This window comes from Zeus faber (assembly GCF_960531495.2).
Source record: "Zeus faber genome assembly, chromosome: 7".
NCBI lineage: Eukaryota > Metazoa > Chordata > Actinopteri > Zeiformes > Zeidae > Zeus > Zeus faber.
Window position 1 is genome coordinate 12,299,101 of NC_137203.1, and position 19,367 is coordinate 12,318,467.

At 41.7% G+C, this 19,367-nt stretch overlaps 1 protein-coding gene across 1 annotated transcript; it reads left to right on the forward strand.

Moving 5' to 3' along the window:
- Positions 1–6,161: 6,161 nt before the first annotated feature.
- On the forward strand, positions 6,162–17,753 carry c7a (complement component 7a; the record flags this gene model as incomplete). The annotated part of the gene is made up of 17 exons (XM_080004189.1): positions 6,162–6,167; positions 6,348–6,412; positions 6,513–6,591; positions 8,932–9,073; positions 9,219–9,369; positions 9,998–10,136; positions 11,726–11,869; positions 12,197–12,440; positions 13,355–13,521; positions 13,673–13,901; positions 14,664–14,835; positions 14,952–15,039; positions 15,242–15,374; positions 16,378–16,566; positions 16,817–16,907; positions 17,255–17,439; positions 17,569–17,753. The coding sequence occupies 17 exons, from the start codon at positions 6,162–6,164 to the stop codon at positions 17,751–17,753; spliced, it is 2,409 nt and encodes an 802-aa protein (XP_079860315.1).
- Positions 17,754–19,367: the final 1,614 nt, after the last annotated feature.

Genomic DNA, 19,367 nt, shown 5'->3' on the forward strand with positions numbered 1-19,367 from the left:
CGGTTAGAGGAAGAGAAAGAACATTGGCTTGGGTTTTAAGGTAGGAAAGGGTGAGCGAGAGGTTTCTGTTCGGATTCTGATTAACTTCTTTTGTTTGGTGTTTTGGGATCAAAAGGGCAACTGTTTTGTCTGGGCTTCTCATGTGCTGTAAATACCAAAAAAAAAAAAAAAAAAAGCTTCTCGTCCGCCTTTCAATCAAACGCGCCGTTTCCAAGGCTCACTGCCCCGTTGCTGCGGCGAGTCGTGGCTGATAAATGTTCGAAACGCATCGTTGTTGGTACTGAGTGATTCTTCAGATTTTTATAGCGCCGGTCTTGTTTTATCCTTTTCCTTACATTTTTATTTTTTATTTTTTCATTTATTTTTTATTACAGCTCTGGCGGTTTGACTCACACGCGGCTAGATTGAACCTCGCCGAGCTGCTGTGTCGTCCTGTCTTGTCGGAGAAGGTGTGGGCCTTTGGGTTTCTGTTGCGTCCCTGCTGAGATCACTGCAGGGCTTTTCTGACAAAGCCCCTAAGCTGCTTGGCTGCGAAGCCTCCTTCAAAATGGTATTTATTCTTTCAGGAAATTACCAGGAAATAAGGCGGAGGGGCCCTCCATTCCATACCTGAGACGGTCTGTCTGGGAGGTGTGTGTGCGTGTGCATGCGTGCGTGCGTGCGTGCGTGCGTGCGTGCGTGTGTGTGTTTTCTGATATACACACTGGCCAGCCAGTGATCTACACATTGATCAGACAACTCTTTGTAGTCGTGGACCTTTGATTCAAACGTGGTTTCAAGGAGGGGATGAGGGTGTTAGGGTGTGAGGGGGTGAGGGGATGAGGGGGTGAGGGGATGAGTGTTTCTCAATATTTAGCAACTCAGAAATGTCGTTGTTTTGCTTGTAAGTTTCCTTACGGTGTCACGTTCTGCACATGTGGCCGTCACCGCGGACGAAACGTTATTTATCGAGCCGTGAGGAGGTTAACAATTCAACACTACGTATTAATTGTGTTTTGTGTCAAATTGCTCGGCAGTAAACTGTTTTTAGCTTTTCTACACTCCGACAGGATAATAATAATAATTAAAAAAAAACAAAATTGGTTTTCTGACTGTGTTTATCTATACCTATCGCTCGAGTTACTGCAGTTATGAATATTGTATGTGTCTTTCGCCGACGTCAAGAGATGAAGTTGCGCCTTTTGCTGTCATTGTGTGAGAACCTCACATTTCAGAATGTTTTCCCTCTCTCTCTCTCTCTCTCTCTCTCTCTCTCTCTCGCTACCTTTCTCTCTGTCATTCTATCAATCTCTCTCTCTTTATCTCTCTCTCTCACTCTCTTTCTCTCTGTCATTCTATCAATCTCTCTCTCGTTCTCTCTTTTTCTGTCATTCTATCAATCTCTCCCTCTCTTTCGCTCAGTAAATAGCAAAAAATGTCATATTCTAATTGTTTAATGGTCTAATTGTTTACTGAAGCTGTTTGTTATGCGTTTATTATATACGCTTTTTATTTGATTTGAAGACAATTACAATTAATAGAATTTTATATATTATCGTTTACATACTTTTGTATGAAAATAATTGAAAAAAAGGACGATTTTAGTAGACATTTTAGGATGTTGTTGTTTTAAAGTATGTTTTGAAATACAATTTTAAATGAGTTTATACTAGATTTCAGTTGTTCTGCATCCTGTGTTTTGTGGGAAGAAAGAAGAATTTCAAATTGCCACATGTCAGACCTTATGCACTAATATAGCAAATTAAACAATTTATGATGAGTGTGGCATATATTGCAGAGAATGTTTATTGTGTAGACATTGTTGTCTAGTTCATCAATGTGAACCCCCCCCCCCTCAAAAAAAACAAAAAAAACTTTGAATTTGAATTTGTGAATGTACGTATGTCACGTGAGTAACTGTTCCATTTCTGATCATTTCAACTGATCGAAAGACTATCGACCGAGTGAGTATTGAGAGCATAATATTTGTACTGTACCCTAAGTTGTTGATGTTAATTTATGATTTGTAAAGAGTTGAATCTAATCTTGCAAAAATATCAGTGTGGGTATCTGTCGAAAGATGTTTTATATATTGTGAAAAGCTTGTAAATACTTCAATTGCAATTTACTGCCAATAAAGTAACTTACTGCCAATAAACTGTATCTTATTTTAATAACTGCCAAGAGTCCTTCAGATCCGTTTGAAATATTTCAACTGAGTTCTCCTGTTGCTATATTCTTTTTTTTTTTTTGTCATGTTTATTTTTTTTAATCCAAAATTTTTGCATGGGGATTTCTACATAAACAATTTGTTGTACATTGCATCCATGAGGTTTAGGCATCTGTGTAACTCCCATGTGTAATGCCAGTCCCAGAATGTGGGTGCTTGTGCGCTTGTAGAGAATGCGAAACCCTTTAGACACCTACAGTACTCTCCATTCTTCCACTGCTGCCCCGTACGGACACAGGATGAATGAAAGTGACTCGTCGTACTTCCCAGTCCAATCTGTCGTCTTTGCCTCTCTGTTCTTGTACTGCCATATCTGGTGTGAAATGGGGTCATTTGTTGTTGTAAAGGTCAAACTATTGTCTGTTACAATGAAAGTGACTCTGTTCTAAGTGGAAAATGACAAATAAAGCTTCAATGTCTGTATACTACTCTTCCTCGCCTTGATTTTGTGATCGATTGATTGAATGGTGATAGAATTGTTTGATTAAAAAAAGATTGAATGATTATATGTGATTTTATCATTGCTTAATAATTTGCCTAATTCTGTATCATCCATTATTTTCTCTATAAGGGGGATAAAAACAAAAGCTGATGCTGATCCAACCAAAGGTGTATTTATAGCCTTTGAACCAACAGACCACTATTTCAAACCGTGCGTCTGTTCAGAGGAGCATCCGGATTCGTCCTGTTACCACGGTGATGGGCACGGAGGCGGGTGGGCAGCAGCACCCAGGGTGACCTTGCCGAGACTGTGTTTTGCAATTCCGTGTCTGGCTGCTGCACCTACACAGCTCACCCAGGAATATTTATGGTCTGAGGATGGTGACGGCAAACAATGGGGTGCGGGGACGCCGACCTTGTTATGACTCGGAATGACTGGTTGTGCTCAAGTGCTTGTAGTGGAGTTCCATTATTGCTGGGGTTTGCGGAATATCCAAAGGTTTAATCACCCTGTCTTTATACCGACATCACTGTGACACTCGCTAATGCAGGGTCATTTGTGCAACATCCTGTAATGATCCAATAATGGCAAGGCAGGTTCATTTCTTTGGCACATTTCATAATAAAAATAATAGTAATGTATACTTTATTAATCCCGTGGGGAAATTAGTTCTCTGCATCAACAACCCTAGTATCAGATGTGGGAGCAGTGGGCTGCCACCCACGCGGCGGCGCCCGGGGAGCAGTTGGTACACAAGTACCAATTCAAAGTGCTTTACATAAGGCACAACATTCTAGCTATAAAAGAAAATAAAAATAAAAGCATAAAAATGTAAATGCACCCATTAATCTTGTGTGTAGTTAAGTACAGTATATTCTGGTCTACCTGCTATCATGTACAGTAATGGTATGATACTGTTAGCCTGCAATAGTTATAGTTTGTTTATATATATATTTATATATTTTCTGATGGTAATATAACATTAAATATCATTTATGAAAATTGCATTCACCAACAATGTCTTTTCTCTATTCCACACAGGCTTACAGACTGAGGTCTGTTGGCAGAGTTCCAGGGCAGATGGTCTCAAAGATGGTTTTGTGGGCACCCTCTGAATAGTATTAATGAAGGGCACGGTCGACTAACCGACCGAAATGTTTATCCAACCTCAGGTCCAGCGTCTTGTCTCCCTCATGTACACGAGCTGAGACATTTAGCAAATAGAAACCAATTTAGTTTAGTCTCTCAGGGTAATTCACACACCCTCCATCCAATAACTGGCTTCCTCATTTTGGTGATACTTTATATATAATATGATCTTTCATTCCAGTAATTCAGATGTATTTGAATCATAATGCTATTTGGACACATTTAATCAGAAGTTCACTGTAAATTGTTTTAGAAAGTAGTTTCTCATTGCCCCATGCGATAATGATTACATTAGATAATATTCCAAGGATTGTTAAAATGCAGGCTTCAATCTTGTCACTTTGCCAAATCCCAAAAATGAAAGCTGCATGAAACACAAGGAAATATCCCCATCCAGAGTGGAGAATCTCACCCTGATGGAGGGCCATTTGTCAGTGACAGAGCGGATGGGTGTGCAGTGACATAAATTGTTTGCTTGATCCATTCGAATATAGCAAGGAAATATATTCTCATTTCTCAAATGTCATCGTGGCTCGGGTCAAAGGAGCCATTTGGCAATTCAATGTGAATGGAGCTGCGTCAGAATGACATCCGGAATTTGCCGGGGGGACACTAATTTGCGCCTCAAACTTTTGAGCAGCGACGGATCAAATTTGACAAACAATCTGACCTGGAAAAGATATCAGACGCAGATGTTTTCACACGGAAACATATTGAAATATTTTCTCATTAGGCGCCAGGGAGTGTTGGGCTTAGCTGCAAGATGTTTCGCGCTATTTTGGGGAGGATTGTGCTGCCTCTCTGTGGAGATTAAAAATAACATATATAAGCTGGTGATGGATTTAGTGGAAGAAATCCAAACCCATCCCCACCCCACCCCCCTCTCACAAAGCCCCCACCAACAAAGACCACCTTCTGTCCTGGGGTTGGGTTACGGAGTATGGAGGGGTTTTTTTGTTGGTTTGTTTGAGATAGTCAGTTTTACAGTCATTTCAGGTTGCACTTTCAAGGATGGCCGGCGCTCGTGTGTTGAACGGTGCCGTGGTTGCGAGGACATAGTTCTCTGTCTCCCTCCACAGTTTGCTGGATGCAGTGCAGCTGCAGAGAGCTGCCGACGGCCTCCTAGTTTACGAGGCGGTCGCGGGGGCAAACTTGACTCTTTGACTCGCAGAAGGCCACAGCAGGGGCCTCGCACCTTTGGAGGTCTCTTGAATCCGGCATTTTAATAACCGGTCCGGGTTCTGTTTATTTATTCCCTTCCTCGGCGCCTTGATGGTGACCACAGGGCGACTGGGCCGTCCTGCAGTTGACGTCAGACAATCTCAGTCTTAGGGGCCGTGACACCTCACTCGATATGCGCACAGGGTCCAGGGACATTTCCAGGGCTGACAATTTGATATTTGATTGATCTATTTTTTGTAATAAATTCTTAGATACGTTTCAAATATATCACCATTTCCATATATTCCATTTTAAGCTCCCTCCATGCTCTGCGATATGATAAAAGTAGCCGAGGCGATGCTCAAATTGACATGCAGCAGTTAATGTGCAATGTGGTCAGTTTTGATTGTTTTTTAGCCTCAACGTGTTGCTTACTGGACCAAACATTAATTGTAATGAATATAATTAGTGCCGCCCTCTCCAGAATAATAATAATAGGACCCAAAAAAGGGTTGATGTGCTGGTGTATGTGCAGAAAGGAGGCTGTCCTTTACTAAAACACATTTCATGATGAATTTGCTTCTTTCAAGTTTTGCTGTTTGGGGTTGGACATGAAGGGAATTAAAAATGAATGAAACCATACCCGTGTAGTAATTTACTTTTTCTTTTCTTTTTTTATATCAGTAATAACTCGATGAGTTGATGAGGGTAATAAGTTGCTGTAAGTAAATAAAGTATGTTTATCTGAGACTCTGGTGCTCTAAACTCATTTCAAAGAGTCTTCTTGCACACATGCTGGTGCTGACGTTCAGTTTGAATGTGACTGTGTCGGTGGTTTTTGGTTCAAACTGAGCTTTTGGCAGTTCATGATCTGGTTTTAAACATTAACCAGAGATTTAACCAGAGACCACACATATTTGTCTTTGCATATAAACGCACACACACACTCACGCACGCATGCACGCACGCACGCAGGCACACACACACACACACACACACACACACACACACACACACACACACACACACACACACAGACGTAAACACACACACACACACACACGCACACACATACATTTTTTAGGAGCTCCAAGAGTGAAAAACTGAATTCGTCAGAACAGAACACATCCTGAGGAATCAAGCTCGGGAAAAATCAGGAGTTCAGGCTTGTTTAGAGCCATTCAGTGACTCCCTCTCACCATGCAGGTAAGAACGCCAGGTTTAATTCCACGTAGTTAAAGGACTTTTTTGAGGGTAGTTGTAAAGGATGAGGGATTTCAGTGATGGATTTTAGTTCAAATATTTTGCACGTTTCAAATTCTTTTCATCACTACTTATACTTCTACTCTGTCGCTCTCTGATCAATCCCCTCTCTCTTACTTACAGAGGATTTTACGCATGTGTCTTTGGGATCTGCCATGGCTGCTCTTTTTTCTGTTTACTCCCGGAGTGTAAGGCTGTTTCTGATAAATACGTATCTGTCTATTTCATGATACAAAGACCATACTATTTCACTTTAAATCATTTGTTCTTTTTTTTGTCTTTGTCAAGACTTTGTGTCCAGATAATTAATTGCCAATGGGGTCCTTATGGAGAGTGGTCTGAGTGTGATGCCTGCACCAAGTTACAGGTCAGGGTAACAGTTACTCAGCTACTTTTATTGACAGGTAATCTCAGATGATCTCAGGTGTAGTTATACACCAATATAAATACAATACATTACAATACATACAATACATACAATACTTATATATTATATATAACAGTAGGACGGGAGCCCTATTGCTATTGTTAATGAAAAATTGACGTCAGTGGTCTATGGATGTCATGGATCCGCCACATTTACAGACAAGATGAATAAAATGTGTATTCGGGGCAGTTCCGACATGCCCTCGTCCTAGTTTGAAACAGATCAGTCCATTACTGTGGAATAATTAAGTAAAATACTGTATTTTTTATTATTGCCACAACGTGCGTCCAAATGACGGCTCGCACAGGTCACATGATAGCATTGTAGTCTAGTGATTGTCAACAACCGGGTCCTCACCAAGATGGCGGCACGTGCAGTTGTAACAGACGTCAGAACTTCATGGATGTCATGGATCCGACGAACCCACAGACAGTCTGAATAAGATGTGTATTCGGGGCAGTTCCATCCAGATCGGTCCATTATTGTGGAAAATAAAGATAAAATAAGATAAAAACTCTTAACCATGGAAAGTTACAAAGTGAAAGGTATTATTTTATTACTATTAAACTTTATTATGTTTGAAAAAAAATTAAGATACAGTATTACCAGAAGACATTTGGATTGAACAAAGTGCAAGGTATCAAATGTCAGAAATATATTTGCTTCTAAGGACAACTGACACGCACCAGAGGAAGTTCTACAAAATGAAAACCCAATAACATCAATTTCAGAATTTCTAGACATTCCAGAGATATCAATGTATACAAACTTCCTGAATCACAATTAATGGTAACAATAACCATAAGCAATTACATATTACAAGATAAAATACAATTTATGAATAATATTTGTTATGAATGGGTTTTGGAAATATTTCCATTCTTTTTGTGTTTTGGGTTTCCGTTCCAGATGCCTCAAAGATTTGTTAGAATTACAACTAAAATATGTAGCCCACACATCATTTATTTCATTATACTGTATATCCTCTACAATTGAAGTCAGTTAAACCACTTACCTTAGTTTATTTATTTTTAGGTTCATAAAATACGGTATTATTGTGAAGGTAGTGTTCTGTTGATTTACAAAGTGCCATAAAATAATTCCGTTACACAAAATGGATTAATAATCGTGATAAATAATCATGCTCACGATATTTACTAAAATAATCACGATGATCACTTGAGCCATAATCATGCGGCCCCACTTCAGAATGATAACCAGAGTTAGCTGCGGCGTAGGAAACCCAGCCACAGCCGCAAACACCGCCCGATCATAGAATGACACTGTAACCAGGCGAACAGGAGCGAATGAACTTCTGCAATCACAAAACACACCATAACAGAGAGCCAAAGCACACTCGTCCGTTAAACTCTAACAAACGGGCCGTTCATTGCTGCCTGCAGCTACATTTAGCTGCCCTGCAGGCTGGATCCCCTATTGTAATTGTTTGGAAAAATCTCTGAATTCTAAAACTATTTGATACAGAACAACGGCAGAAGTTACGAACGCGGTCACGTCTAGTTAGAACCGGTATGTTATAAACATCTTGTGGTTCAACTTTCATCCAAATCGATCCACATAAAGAACAGAATTTGGTGAAAAACTGACCAAATCTGACTCCCAAGTTTCCATGTGGTCGTGCGTCACCGACGCGACAATGTTCGAAAACAAAAGGAACGAGATAAGATTTTACAGTAAGAAGCTTTATGACATCATCATACTATTCACTATAAATTTGCAGGTTCTGAGACAGAATGTACATTCGGACCGTGTCCAGTGTGCGGTGTAGATTAGTGGGTTAGAGATGACAAACTAGGCGTATCTGTCTATTTATGTACCTTCTTACCTGGTAGATGTCTGTGGATCTGTTCGATTGATATTTTATCGCTTTGGTCACTTTAATTACTTTTCCCGATTCATGAAATTTTTTTTCGAAAAAAAAAACCATTTGTTCACAAAAACTGGTGACCACGTTGGGTCCACTCGACTGTACGAGTGAGTGATCAGTTCAAGATCCAGCAAGGCGTCGGAAGAATAGACGCCGCGGTATGGTAATAACTCACAGAAATACCACAACGTATTTTGTATTTCATGGAAACTTAACATTTTAAAATGTAATCCACGGACTCCAAACGTCCCCGCGCCAAATGTTCCAGAAAATAATCACAGAGCACAGATTCAGGAACCTCAGATCCTTCGAAACCTGTCAAACATACATAACATGACTTGTTGTTGTCGTTGTTGTTCCAATTATTATTATAATTATTTTGCATGTTTTAGACAAGGAGCCGCATCATGGTGGTGTATGCTCAGTTTTGGGGAAGCCGTTGTGATGGAGGACCGACCCAGACCCGGGCCTGTGAGACCACAAAGGGCTGCCCCCTGGAGGAGGGCTGTGGAAACAGGTTCCGCTGTCGATCAGGTCGGAAATTAAAGTTGTGTATTTTTTATTTCCTTTTTTGTTATCAAATGTGGTGCTTTTTAACGGGTGAGTAGGATGAACGAATACATTTAAATTTAATTATACTATCCTCTCGCTCTATGCCCCCTTCTCTATCTCTTAATAGGAATGTGTGTGAGCAGGTCTCTGGTGTGTAATGGAGATCAGGACTGTGAGGAGGACAATGCGGATGAACTAGGGTGTGACCCCTTCCAAAGATACATTGTGTGTCCAACTGTGTCTGGCTTCCCTCCTGGCATAGAGAACCTGGGGTTGGGGTAAGTGGCTTCCCCTCTTACCTTTCCTTTTCCTATAATGTGAAAAATATTTGATTGGAGTTTATTTTGTTGACTTAGATTACACGTTGCATCGGCGCACATTCATGGCAAATGAGCTCAATAACAATTATTGCCTTTTAATCTATTTTATATAAATGATTCTGGATTCCAGATGCTTAAAGTGGCTTTGGTTGGTTTGATTTTGCATACACCCTAAATTGTCTTCACTTTTTAAATAGGCCAACCGTTAGTTATAACCAGCCATTTGCACATTGAAATTGAGAAATTCGATTTATCTTGCACCCAAGATAAATCAAACTCAAAGACACAAAAATGAAAAAAAGGAATTTGTAGTCATATGAAATAAGGTAATTTTAGTTATTCTGCTCTCAGATCATTTTAAGTTTGATGAACATAAACAGGACTACAAACTGCAACTACACTCACAGTGACACACACGCACACACGCACACACACACACACACACACACACACACACACACACACACACACACACACACACACACACACACACACACACACACACACAGACCCTAAACCTAACCCTAATCCTCACTCTACCTTATACAAGCAGGTGTTTAACCTGATCTTCACCCGGTCTCTCCAGCTTTGATGCGGCGTTGGGGACACCAAGGGGGAGTGTGATCAACACTAAGAGTTTTGGAGGGCAGTGTCGGACCATCTACAGCGGCCTTCACCTCAAAATCTTCAGGCTGCCCCTGAGTGTCACACAGTTCAACTTCGTGGTTGGTCATTCAAGCATGCTTGCAGGATTGTGGCCTTTTATATTATTATTTTAAATTATAATTATACTAATTATTATACTTATTATTATACTTATTATTATTATTATTATTATTATTAGAAATAGCACAAAGTTTTTTTTTCATGGAAAAAGTAACTTACTGAAAATGTTATCCAAGGAAAAAAGTCAACAAATACATAAAGTAAATTCGACTGTTATCTTAAATCGACGTGAATAAGTCCTAATTGACGTATACGAGACGAAACGCCACCGACCGTCACTGAGACTCCAGACTGAGACTCCAAATACTCCAGTACTACAATGCAACAAGGTAAGTTAAAACAATGACAAGATATAGTTTAAAGTAAATTATTAGATCCTTTTTTTTTATAAGTGTCATGTATAAACATTTTCCTACACCTAAACGTAACAAACTTTTATGAAAAGGCAGAAAGTGTTTGGAATAATGACAAATTCTTCCATAATAATTCTAATGCCAAATGAATGTTAAAGTTCCATAAAGTTGTCTGCATTACAATATATACAAAGAATCTATTAAACTGAATTTTCCAGTTGTAGATTATTAACAGAAAAAATACAATAAAGTCGTTTTTACAACTAACACGTATTTATATATTTCTAAAATGAAATGTATTTACTGTTATTATTATGAAAAGTACTCACAAAAGTTATTTTTGTTATTGTTTCTTATTCTTTTTTGATTCTTGAGATTACATGGATGTTACCTCAAATGTACGTTATATTTATAAGTTCAGTATATTTTGCTGCATTACACAAAAAAACAAAACATGTATTGTATTGCTGCCTGCAGCTCTATTTATTATTATTATTATTAGTCTCCACATACCTTGTTTTTGTCCGACAGGATCAATTTACTTGCGTAGGAGATTTTGGCTTGATTAGTAGATATTAAGAGGTTAATTGTCCCAAAGGCTGCTTAACTGTTTCAGAAGAGACAGAGACTCTACAGCATTAATAAAACAGTTGAACTTCAACCCAAATTGAACTTTTAAGTGTTAAGCCCCTTTTACATTGTAGAATATATTGATTTAAAGGCCCTGTTTCAATTTAAATTGTGTTTCTGGAGTCTAAATGTAGGAAATGTACTCAGGATTTAGAATGATGGTTGTTTTTTTCGTTCCAAAGTAACCTGATATTGCATTTGAATTTATTATATTATATAATAAGTTGTTATATTATAGAGTACTGAATGAATGAATTATATTTATTATATTATATTATATTATATTATATTTCCACCTGAATTTCCACCTGGGGATTAATAAAGTGTTATCTTATCTTATCAATTTTATTATTGTGATATCTTGTTGTGATTTTGCAACTGGCTTGACAAGTGACTCCTTCCATCTGTTTTTTTTTTTGTCTTCTGTAAAATGTAGGCCATTCTGATTTCCATTTTAATATGACATCACATTTTTCCAAGTGCAGGATCTGCTCTTTTATCCCCGATTCATGAGCGGCTACACCATGGGACGACACCAAAACTCTGCTTCTTTACAAACAGAAGGCTGCGTTATTTCCTCTCAAGGGTTGTTTTTTTTCATCCAGGTCAAAGTTCAGAACGACTTCAGCGACGAGATGTACTCCAGCCTTTGGCACTACGCCAAGGACATCGCCAACACTGAGACCCTCTCGGGCACCACGACGGGCAAACGCGAAGACGAATACCACGAAGAAACGACCTACACCAGAGTGCGTCGGGAGAAACAGGCTTAGAATTGGGATCTGTCCATCTATCTATCTATCTGCCTGTCTGTCTGTCTGTCTGTCTGTCTATCTATCTATCTATCTATCTATCTATCTATCTATCTATCTATCTATCTATCTATCTATCTGTCTGTCTGTCTGTCTGTCTATCTGTCTATCTGTCTATCTGTCTATCTGTCTGTCTGTCTGTCTGTCTGTCTATCTATCTATCTAGAAGCATTCCTCGGCCTTTTCTTGTGTATCAGATTAACTTCAAGCCGATTTCACTATGTGTTCTATAGTTGAGTCCTTACACCTTTTGTACGTCTACAGAACCAGCATCTGTTTGTGTTGAAGAACAACATCGAGGTGGCTACGTTCCAGAACAACGCCCCTCAGTACCTCCCCCTGTCTGAGGAGTTCTGGAAGGCACTGGCCAGGCTGCCGGCGGTCTATAACTACGCGGCGTACCGTCAGGTCCTGGAGCGCTTCGGAACACACTACATCTCCGAGGGAACCCTCGGCGGCCACTTCCACCTCGTCGCGTCCACCAGCGCAGAAGTCGCCAAGCGCTTCTGTGAGAAAAGTCCTCCTTATTTTTCGAGGCTCCCACGGGAGCTTTAAAGGCGTGGTGAAATGCACTCTTTTCTAGCCTCGCGTATCGCTGTGCTTGTGCATTTCATAATTCTCTTCTCTGTGAAAAAGGAGCTGATGTGTAAAAGGTGAAAATGTGTTTCTGTTTCTTTTTTTTTTTTACTCGTCACCACATCAGATACACTCATGCATACAGCCAATCAGATAAAATAATCACATTAAGAAGCATCGCCCACACTAGGAAGCCACGCCCATGTTTGCCCATCCGCTGAACTGACCTTTCTTTCTATTGGAAACATAATGGAAGTCATATACAAATAAGACAAAATATTTAATGTTTAATAATGCAATAATAATAATAATAATGGTATTTGTTTGGTTGTCGTTCACTGGTGGCGTGATGTAGAAAACAACATTGTCGTGATTTTCTTCTGCGACCTATTTTATGGATTAACAGCAATGAAAAAACACACTTCTAAACCTTTCCTGTAAGGAGCCGCTGTCTGTGCCATCGGACGCGCCGCCGCCCTGTGTTACCGCTCTCTGACGTTAACTCTCATTCAGCTTTTGAGCTGTCACATGGGACCTGCGGTCAGGGTCCTGTATTTGGGCAGCGGTGACTTCCTGTCCTCTGTCCCCCTTTCACACAGCTGAGCGCAAAATGACCATGAATAAATGTGTCACTACCAGACGGTGGTACCTTTTCATCCCCGTAACCACAGAAGATTGTACGGATGACGACCACTCTTCCACAGACAGGCCCGCGGGTAAAAACAAAAAGATGACCCTAAACCTGAATATACTCTATGTGAAATATATATAAACCCACATTGGAATCCCGAGGAAGGCAACATCCGAATCAGACCCTGATTAGTCCTGATTGCTTTTGTGAGATAGATTTTGTGAGGAACAACCACATAAGGAAAGTGGAACCCATTGGAGGGGGCCCCAGGCACATAGCGGCGCTGGAGACAATGGACCTCAGCGATCCCGTCAGGAACTGGGAAAAGTTCAGCAACTGGGCCGCGTCCGTCTCATCAGCTCCGCAGGTCGTGACCAAAAAGGTGCGGGGAAAGAGAAGATGACTTTGTTGGTCTGTTTGCTCTTCCATATTCCACACAGTTCATGTTAAAATCGCACGCTTTTCTTTTTTCACCCACCCACCCCCCTCCCTCCCTCACTCCCCTTCCCGGATCCGGATGTGTGTCTCGGCAGCTCCGGCCGCTGTCGGAGCTGGTGAAGGAGGTGCAGTGCTCCGGGATGAAGCGGCTGTACCTGCGCCGGGCCATAGACCAGTACCTGGCAGAGAGACACCCCTGCCGCTGCCGGCCCTGCAGGAACAACGGCCTGGTCGTGGTGAAGGGAGACATCTGTAAATGCATCTGTAAGCCCGGCACCAGTGGAGAGGACTGCGGGCAGGGGAGCGAAGCGGAGGGCCAGCAGGGTGGGTCTCAGGAGAAATGATATATGAATGAATGCTCTTTTCCACTGTAGCCGGTGCTCTGTGGGAAAGTCAGTGATGGTATTAGGGCTCAGAGAAAGTGCGATCCAATTGCGCAATAATATTAATTGAGCGTATTAGTAGGGTTTGTCAGAAATGCACTCTGACAATGGCTGCTCCCAGTGCTAACTTTTTATTATGTGGCACTTACAAAGTGCTTCACAGAACACAGATGAAATAAAATAAAGTGCGGTCCGGTTAAGAACTTGTGAGAGTGAGAAAGATAAAAGTACGTGCATGCAGTACATTCTATTTCGGACTTCCTCTGCCCCCATTCCCCCATTCTAGGCCGCTTAAAGATCCTCTAACACATCCATTCTGCAAGGCTTGTGTTTCTTAATTGTCAAATATTGGTTCAAAACTCCACACGACATGAAATGTAACACAAACCACGACTGTACGTAATGCTGTATAATGTATAATCTATGTCCCAGTCTTCTCCACTGGCTGTATTGTATTGATACCTATAGTAATAGTTTATCCCCTTATTTTAGCTCACTTTTACATTTCCTGACGAAATAATCCCAGGAGAGGAAAATAGGGAATGCACCAAAGCATGATGAGTGAGATAAGGACGACAAACAAACGCAGGGAGGATTAGTCCGATCGTCTATTTGCTTTTGTCCTGAACCTTCGCAAACCTTCGCTTCGCTCGTGATCTTTGCACCGAGCCTCTGTGTCCCCCCCCCACCAACCCCCCCGAAGGAGTGATCCACGGCAGCTGGTCCTGCTGGTCAGAGTGGACTCAGTGTTCCTGGAATCAAAGGACACGGTGGCGGTCCTGCTCCAATCCGACCCCGGCGGGCGGCGGCCACCACTGCAACGGGAAGCCACTGGAGACATCCGAGTGTGAAGGGCAGGAGTTGGAGTATTTCAAGTAGGAGGGATTGAAAAATGGGAGCGTTTTGAATCCCGGCTGCTGAACGGCAGAAGTGACCTGATGGATCGTTCCACAGCCATGACTCACGAGTGTGTTTTGAAATCCCTCTCCAGGACGATGGAGCCCCAGTGCTTTGACCTGTCGGCCCAGCCAAAGCAAAAGTGTGAAAACCCGCCTCCTCTAGTCAACGGATTTGTTTTGGTAAAGCCGCAGCTCATCTTAATTTTATTCAAGCCGAACCGATGCTCCCAAACAACTCACACATCCTGCCGTGTCTTGCAACCGACAGTCAGTCGAACCGAATGCGTTTTTGATGAAAATACGACGGTTGTATTTAACTCAGTGAGCCATATTTCAGTGTTCGTCACCTGATTTGATTTATGTTATTGTTTTCGCACCACAGAACCCTCAGGACGTGTACCTCGTGGGGAGCAGTGCGGAGTACTCGTGCACTCCGGAGTACTATTTGAGCGGAAGCAGCGTCATAGAGTGTGTTGCTGATCAGATGTGGTCCGGCCGCCCCGGATTGTGTACCAGTAGGTGGAGATTTCATTTTAGTTTAACATGCACGTTAAATAAACTGAGCGGGGCCCATTACGGTTCACATGTTATCAGGGTTCCATAGGAAGAGGAAAAAGGAATGACAAGTGACAAGTGAATTGACTTTTGACATCCGCAGGTGTGATGTTGAGGTCCGTGATGTTTTGATTAGAAAGTTGTGGAGAACAAGCTGAACTTGTCTCTTTAGTCCAGTGTTTCCACCTTTTTTCTTTCACTGCACACTTTTTTTTACAATGAAATAATACCACCTCACACCACTACCCTGTAAACCACCAAAAACGTCCGAAACATGTAGTACTATGCTTATTATTGTTATTTATGGCCTAATTATGGTAATACAGACTCGTAGACGATTAGGACGAGGACTAAATTTAAGTCCAAGGTGAGCCGGGGTATTTGACATAATTCATACAGGATGTGACTGATTGACACCTTCCGTTCCACCGAAATAAATCGATTTGACAGAATAAAATGATTCTTGTGGGAATTCCATTCAGAACTCTTCAGACTCTTCGGACTCTCGTTCGTTGAGGAAGTCCTGTCTTGCTCTCCGCGCTTTACACCAACTGATCTGAGCACACAGTGGGTCTGAGAATCGAACGACTCCTTTTTGCTGAGCAAGTCGTCAAGGACCCATTTCTCAAAAATAGTCAAAGTTTTCATCACTTTTCATCATAACATAGAGTCCTCACTTTCAAAGTCAAACTTGTTCCGCTGGAGCTGCTATTCCGTCTGGAACTGATGAATTAGTGCTGTCTCGCAAATTTGATCTTGCAACGCAACAAGTTCATTTCCGTCGTTTTTGTTTTTTTTAGAGTGGAATTTGAATTTCTTTTCACGGCACACCTGGCGGGCTCTCGCGGCCCGCTTTTGTGTCACGAACCAGAGGTTGAAATAACACGGCCCCTGATTTAACGGTAACTGTAGTGAGTATTGATTTGTGATTTTGGTTCGTGCTGCACACTTGTCTGTCTCCAGTCTCGAGGTGCAAGGCGGCGATGCTGTCTGAAGGCGTGATCGCTTCTCCGCCGAAGCCAGTCTATGACATTGGGGAGAAGATCACCCTGTCGTGTCCAGACAGAAGACAGATAGTCGGCGCGACCGAGCTGATCTGCAACCCCAGTCTGAGCTTCTCACCCAGGCCAGCAGCCACCACTTGTAGCCAAGGTGTGTCCTACTCTTCGCCTGTGTAAAAAAAAATATATATATCTAAGCTATTGAAAACAGAAGCTGGTAAAATAAAATATAAATGCATTATAATGTAGATCTGCCACCAAATTCTGTTTTACTATTCATTGCTTCCACAATTTCGTACATGTATTGCTTTTTTTCAGGGTGGAAAATAAAGATAAGATGTCACTGTCGTTAAAAGGGCATCATATCATATAAACATGTTTTTATTCTATTCTTTCCGAAGCAACTCAAACCGCCACTCCCACTGTGCAATGTCAACCATGGGAGAAATCTGCGAGGGGAAAATGTGTTTGTAAAATGCCACCTGAGTGCACGTATGTCTTACCTTTTTTGCTGATTTATTATTTTCATTTATAATTATGATTTATTATATTATATATCATAATATTAGTAATAACAATAATAATAATAATAATAATTATTATTATTATTATTATTATTATTATTTTTATTATTATTTATTAAAACTATTATTATTATTTCACTTGTATTTTTCTATTATTTATATATTTTTAATGAAAGTCAAGGTCTAACAACATCAGCTGCTGCTCCTGATGGTAATATTATTTGTTTTAGTATAGTATTAAGTTAGTATTAACACAATTCATTTTTATTGATAATAAACCGATAATGACTGATTATGACGTTGTTGTGTCATTAGATCATCTTTGGGGGTGTGTGTCGCCATGCCCCATCAGGAAAGCACGACTCTGATCACCGTGTGCAAGTTCCACGCCATGCAGTGTCTCGGGAAGGGCCCCAATCTGGCGGAGCACAGCGCCTGCCAGTGGCCGCCGCGCGCCACTACGGCCTGCAGCAGCTGCCAGATGTGGGAGGCCTGCAACGGTAAGAACAGGAGGAGGAGGAACCGAGGGGGAAACTAACCAAGGTGCCCTCTCAAATCTCGGCATTGAGGTCCGGTCCGGACAAAGCGCAGAACAAGCCCCGAATAACCCTTCGTGTCCGTCCGTGCAGACATAACCAACATGTGCCGTTGCAAGGATGTTTCGGAGTGCACGGCGCCGGGCATGAGCGTGTGCGTGCGCGTCGGCGACGACGCGACGGCGCCCTCTCAGACGATGAGCGAGTGCGAGGCAGGGCTGCGGCGGTGTCGCGGGGAAGTCGTGGCGGTGGTCGCCGTCCGGCCCTGCGAGCCCTGAGAGCGGAGGAGACGCCGTGACTTTCATTTGTCCTCCCCTCCCTCCCTCCCTCCCTCTCGTCCTCTCTCACTTCCTTCTTGGTCTTGCTCTGTAATCATGTTTCTGTACTGAATTAGAGAGGCATTAATGGTACACACACTTTCAATGGCACAGTGCTCCTTTTCACACATCAACATTATGACAACTCAATAAAGGATTTATAGACAACAACCAAAATGGTGTCTGTATTCTCTCCTTATCATTTGAGAAATGTCTTTCTGCTCATCGATCCAATAAGACAGCGTTTTACAACCACGGAGCAGTCTGTAAGTCTGTTTACTGAGCTCTCGGGTGGACGGTTATTTTATGTAACGTTTACGCTCTACAGACGACACAGAACTCTCAAATGCGCCTTTTGGTCAGCGACATGAGTCTCTTCACCCGGAGAAAAGAAAAACAAAAAACTTGGAAGTTTTTTTCGCCAGAGCTAAAATGTAGAAATGTCCGTCGTCTCCGTCGTCTGAGGTGGTCTGTTCCTCTCGGTCTATTTCCGAACGTGTCCTCTGTTCAACAAGCCAGACGAGGCTCAGCCTGCCAAGCAAGCCCCTGCTGACAAACTATTCCTGCCTCTGGCTCAATGCCTCTGTGTGTGTGTGTGTGTGCGTGTGTGTGTCTGTGTGTGTTCTTGCATGTGTATGTGTGTGTGTGTACGGTGTGTTCTTGCACGTATGTTTGTATCTGTGTGTGTGTATGTGTGTGTGTTCTTGCATGTGTGTGTTCTTGCATGTGTGTGCTGTGTGTGTGTGTGTATGTGTGTGTGTGTGTGTGTACATGTGTGTACTTGCATGTTTGTGTGTATGTGTGTGTGTATATGTGTGTGTATGTGTGTGTGTGTTTGTGTGTGTGTGTGTGTATGTGTGTGTTCTTGCATGTGTGTGTCTGTGTGTGTATGTGTGTGTTCTTGCATGTGTGTGTCTGTGTGTCTGTATGTGTGTGTTTGTACATGTGTGTACTTGCATGTTTGTGTGTATGTGTGTGTGTGTACGTGGATGTGTGTACGTGTGTGTATGTGTGTGTGTGTGTGTGTGTGTTTGTGTGTGTGTGTTTATGTGTGTGTTCTTGCATGTGTGTGTGTATGTGTGTGTGTGTACGTGTGTGTGTACGTGTGTACATGTGTGTGTGTTTGTGTGTGTGTGTGTACGTGTGTGTTCTTGCATGTGTGTGTGTGTGTGTGTGTGTGTGTGTGCACGTGTGACAGTGTGCCGCTTAATCATGATGCAGACGTAGAGAGGTGTGAGTGCCAGATATGGAGGATTTGCCAGACTTCCACTGGAGTATTATATTTTGTGGGTTGTTTATATTTCAAATTAGGTCAAGCATACGAGGTACGTCTTTCAACCACTGGTAAAATAATTCAACCTTCAGAACTTTTTGCTTCCGGGGATTCAGGAACTCTGCAAGCACCAGATTGTCACATTTTGAATCAAATTTTTTTTAACGTACTTCTGCCAGAAAGAATATCCTGGTTTTAGTTGAGTCGACTTCATCTTTGTCTTATGTTGTTAATGTCTTTTTGATGATTGTATAAAAGATTGTGTTTTTATTAAGTAAGCGGGCCGCAGCTTTTCGCGTAAA